Source organism: Toxorhynchites rutilus, chromosome 1 (assembly GCF_029784135.1).
Source record: "Toxorhynchites rutilus septentrionalis strain SRP chromosome 1, ASM2978413v1, whole genome shotgun sequence".
Lineage (NCBI taxonomy): Eukaryota > Metazoa > Arthropoda > Insecta > Diptera > Culicidae > Toxorhynchites > Toxorhynchites rutilus.
The window spans coordinates 40,058,733-40,062,104 of record NC_073744.1 but is presented as its reverse complement, the minus strand read 5'-3'; the positions used below and the strand labels follow the sequence as shown (position 1 = coordinate 40,062,104).

The window sequence follows — 3,372 nt, the reverse complement described above, 5'->3', positions numbered from 1 at the left end:
GTACACAATGAGCAATTTTTAGCTGTGATGTAGTATATGATCCGATCTACAAACTCAAGATGTAGTGAAAATATACAAACTCTAGAGCGAATTTGAATTTGGGAAGATATCATCTCGAATGTTTTGAGATTTTCCAAATTGTCACTTATCTATGTATAATGAGTGTAATTCCAGAAAAAAAAACTATTGATACTCAAGATTCCTGTGCACAGTTCATCAACTACAAAAAATCGCTGTGTTCTGCCCAAAGCGAGTATCGCTTCTCTACCGCTGTGCTTCGCAATTTACCTCCAAAACCGGTCCTGGTTGGGAGCTCAGTATAGCCGCAAGTCTGCTCGAGAGTAGACTCTCTTTCTCCTCTCGTACGACAAGACCTGATCAAGTGGAACAACTTGCTCGTATACTTTACAGAACAACGGACGATCGCGGCTGCATAGCACATAGCCGCGCGAACTCGTTGTGGGAAAACCCCAAGCCAGCAATCTAATCAAAATAGTGAAGAACGGAAGACAACCATTGGGAGACTAGAAATACGGAAGAACCGAATAGAAATGATACGCCTTTTTGCAATTGCTGTGACTGTTATCAGTCTCTGTGCGGCTTCCCCTGCTAGTCGGAGTCAGTCAAATGGAGAAGATTCTGCGGCTATTGGTGAGTGTCATTATTTTTTCTAAATATCATATGCAGTCATTTCGTAATGTAATGTTAAGCATTTATATTCATCTTCAAACGCGATAACCAATAATTTTCGATTATTGAAATACATTAAATATTAGAAAATAATCAGGTTGCCTTGAAGGTCCATTTCAGCTACTAAAGGTCATGGAGATCAACTGATAAATCTTAGTGCAATAAAAAAATCCGTGCGAAACATAACGCACTCGTCTATTTTGTCTTTGCAGTGCCCGGTCACAAATCACCTTACAAAGGTGGCCAACGTGAAGAATCCAACGGTGACTCTGAATTATTTGCATTTCCAGCCGATCAGTCCACAATCGAGGCGAATCAAAACGCCAGGGTAAGTGCAGACTCGCAAACACTTAAAAACCCACAAGCAAACTGACCATACATTTGTCATCAGAACCGGACCCCCGTTTATCTTCCCAAACGATGCCTGGAGAATGAGATTCTCTATCCCGGTGATCAGGAATCTGACTGGGTGTGTGACTGCAAACCGAGTGAGTATATTCAGCCACACGCAAAAGTGTTGTTTGGCGTTTCGGTCAATTTTTTTTCTGTTCGTGTCTCGATTTCCTGTCAATTTGTTTGAACACGCAAGTGTTATTCAGTGTCGTCTTTTAATTGTCTACGAAATTAAAGAATGGGAATTTTGGATACTAATCCAACTATTATGTAAACTTCCTGTTACTTTATGATGGTTTTGCGAATTTGTTGTGTCAAGTCGTTTGCAATCAATTTTCCTTCGAGTTCAGTTATCACTTATCAATTACTACATCTGTAATAGAAACTCAAAGAATATTTCTTCTTTCGATCTAGCGAAATTATTGTTGGATGATATGTGTACTTCTTTCACTCTAGCTTTCGTTTACCATCCTCCAACCCGCCAATGCTACGAAATGTATACCCAGGGATACTGCGAGTATGGTTACATGATCTATTTAGTACCAGGTGGAAAACACCCCGAATGCATCAAGAACGACTGTGCCGACCGGCCACCACCGAGTCTTAACAGCTCACTCGTTCTGTACAATGGCGAGTGTGTCGTGCTGAACGAGTATCATCAGAACTGTACCATTGGCAAAATCAATCGCATCATAGGTATCAACGAGAAAACTCACGAACTGGACTGCCTAGACATCTCCGTAGTGAAATTGCACGAAACAACAACTGTCACTTGGACATCCAGAAGAATGTCATCGGTTCCGAAACGGTCTGTATCATAGTTGGAAAGGTCGGGTCTGAAATACTGGGTATTTATGTTGAAATCAATTCTCGCATTAAATCCCTACTATAATCAACAGTATTTGATTGTTTTTTTTTAAATCACACTCCGAATCTGCGCACTTTTCGGATTACGCTGTTAAAACCACAACAAACGCTTCAATTCAAAGGAGTTATTCTTAGTATGGATCTGGAAAAAGCCTTTGATCGAGTTGATCACGATTTTTTGGGGGCTATTCTAGAAAAATTCAAATTTCCAATTATGTGTCTTGATTGTTTAAAAAGATTATATAAATACGCTAACTCTAGAGTTTTATTCAATGGTTTTCGAACACATGCTTTCGCAATCATGCCAAATTTGACTCGATTTGCTTGAATAGTTTTCGAGTTATGCAGAAATTTGTGTTTCATTTGTATGGCAGCCTCCCCTTAGAGAGAGGGGAGGAGTGTCTAACCACCATAGAAACATTTATTGCACCCTAAAACCTCCACATGCCAAATTTGGTTCCATTTCGCTTGATTAATTCTCGAGTTATGCAAAAAATTTATTTTATTTGTATTGCAGTTCCCCCTTAGAGAGGGGGGTGCGGGCTATCATAAAAACTTTCCCCGACCCCAAAAACCCCTACACGTGGTGGTGGCTGACCATGAAGTTTGGGAAATCGAATTTTTTTTTCGATGTCAAATGACTTAAAAATGCATTAAACGTCGAGATCTGTTGTCATCTCGAAAACGAAACGACTTTGGGACTTAGCCTGAGTGGCAATCAATGTTGCCACATTGAAATCTGTATTTCTGAGCTAAAAATCTTATTTATCTGTAGAAAAAATAGAAAATCTGTATTGCGGATTTTGCACCTGATAAGACTTTTGCGTTAGATTCAAGTACGAAGTAATAATTGTATACTTGTAGTAAAGTGTATATTAGGGTGACAATGGAGGTATGAAAAAAATTTCATCATCGAATTTCAAAAACCGACCATGTACAATTTGTTTATTGGCCAAAAAAACTGATCTATGCAAAGTTTCAGCTCAATCGGACATGATTTAGGGGTGCCTCAAAGCGCCCAAAGTTTTGATTTTTTGATCCTCAGAAATCTTCGAAGAGAGGAGTGAAGAAAATTGGAAAATCGAAATTTTTTTTGACGTAGGACTACGTCTAACCGGAAGATATAGGGGGTGAAATGGAAATCTAGGCACTGAACAAGTAGGAAAAAATACAAGATTTGGAACGCTTATAACTCGAGCATTTCTCAATAGATCGCAAAGGTTTTTGCATCAATTGATAGGAAATATATCTACACATCTATCATAACGAATAACATTTCATTTTTCTTGAGATAAATAATTGAATAATTGTGAAATATCAATCATTGTCAAAATGCACTATGTGCCCATTTTTGATTGGTCCATTTTGTGCTCCTCAAATCGTACCGACCAAAACGGGCAACCAGAGCAGCAGCGAAATAGA

The 3,372-nt window shown here is 38.9% G+C and overlaps 1 protein-coding gene across 1 annotated transcript; it reads left to right on the top strand.

Moving 5' to 3' along the window:
- The first annotated feature begins 312 nt into the window (after window positions 1–312).
- On the top strand, window positions 313–1,984 carry LOC129763643 (uncharacterized). Its single transcript, XM_055762889.1, has 4 exons — window positions 313–651; window positions 903–1,018; window positions 1,082–1,178; window positions 1,540–1,984. Exons 1-4 carry the CDS (start codon window positions 552–554, stop codon window positions 1,902–1,904), a joined length of 678 nt encoding a protein of 225 aa, XP_055618864.1. The 5' UTR covers window positions 313–551; the 3' UTR covers window positions 1,905–1,984.
- Window positions 1,985–3,372: the final 1,388 nt, after the last annotated feature.

Excerpts from the sequence above, each read along its gene's own strand:
- LOC129763643 (XM_055762889.1), top strand. The coding sequence starts at position 552 with ATGATACGCCTTTTTGCAATTGCTGTGACTGTTATCAGTCTCTGTGCG. Across the intron at positions 1,019-1,081 it reads AGGCGAATCAAAACGCCAGG|AACCGGACCCCCGTTTATCT; the intron begins GTAAGTGCAGAC and ends ATTTGTCATCAG. Across the intron at positions 1,179-1,539 it reads GGTGTGTGACTGCAAACCGA|CTTTCGTTTACCATCCTCCA; the intron begins GTGAGTATATTC and ends CTTTCACTCTAG.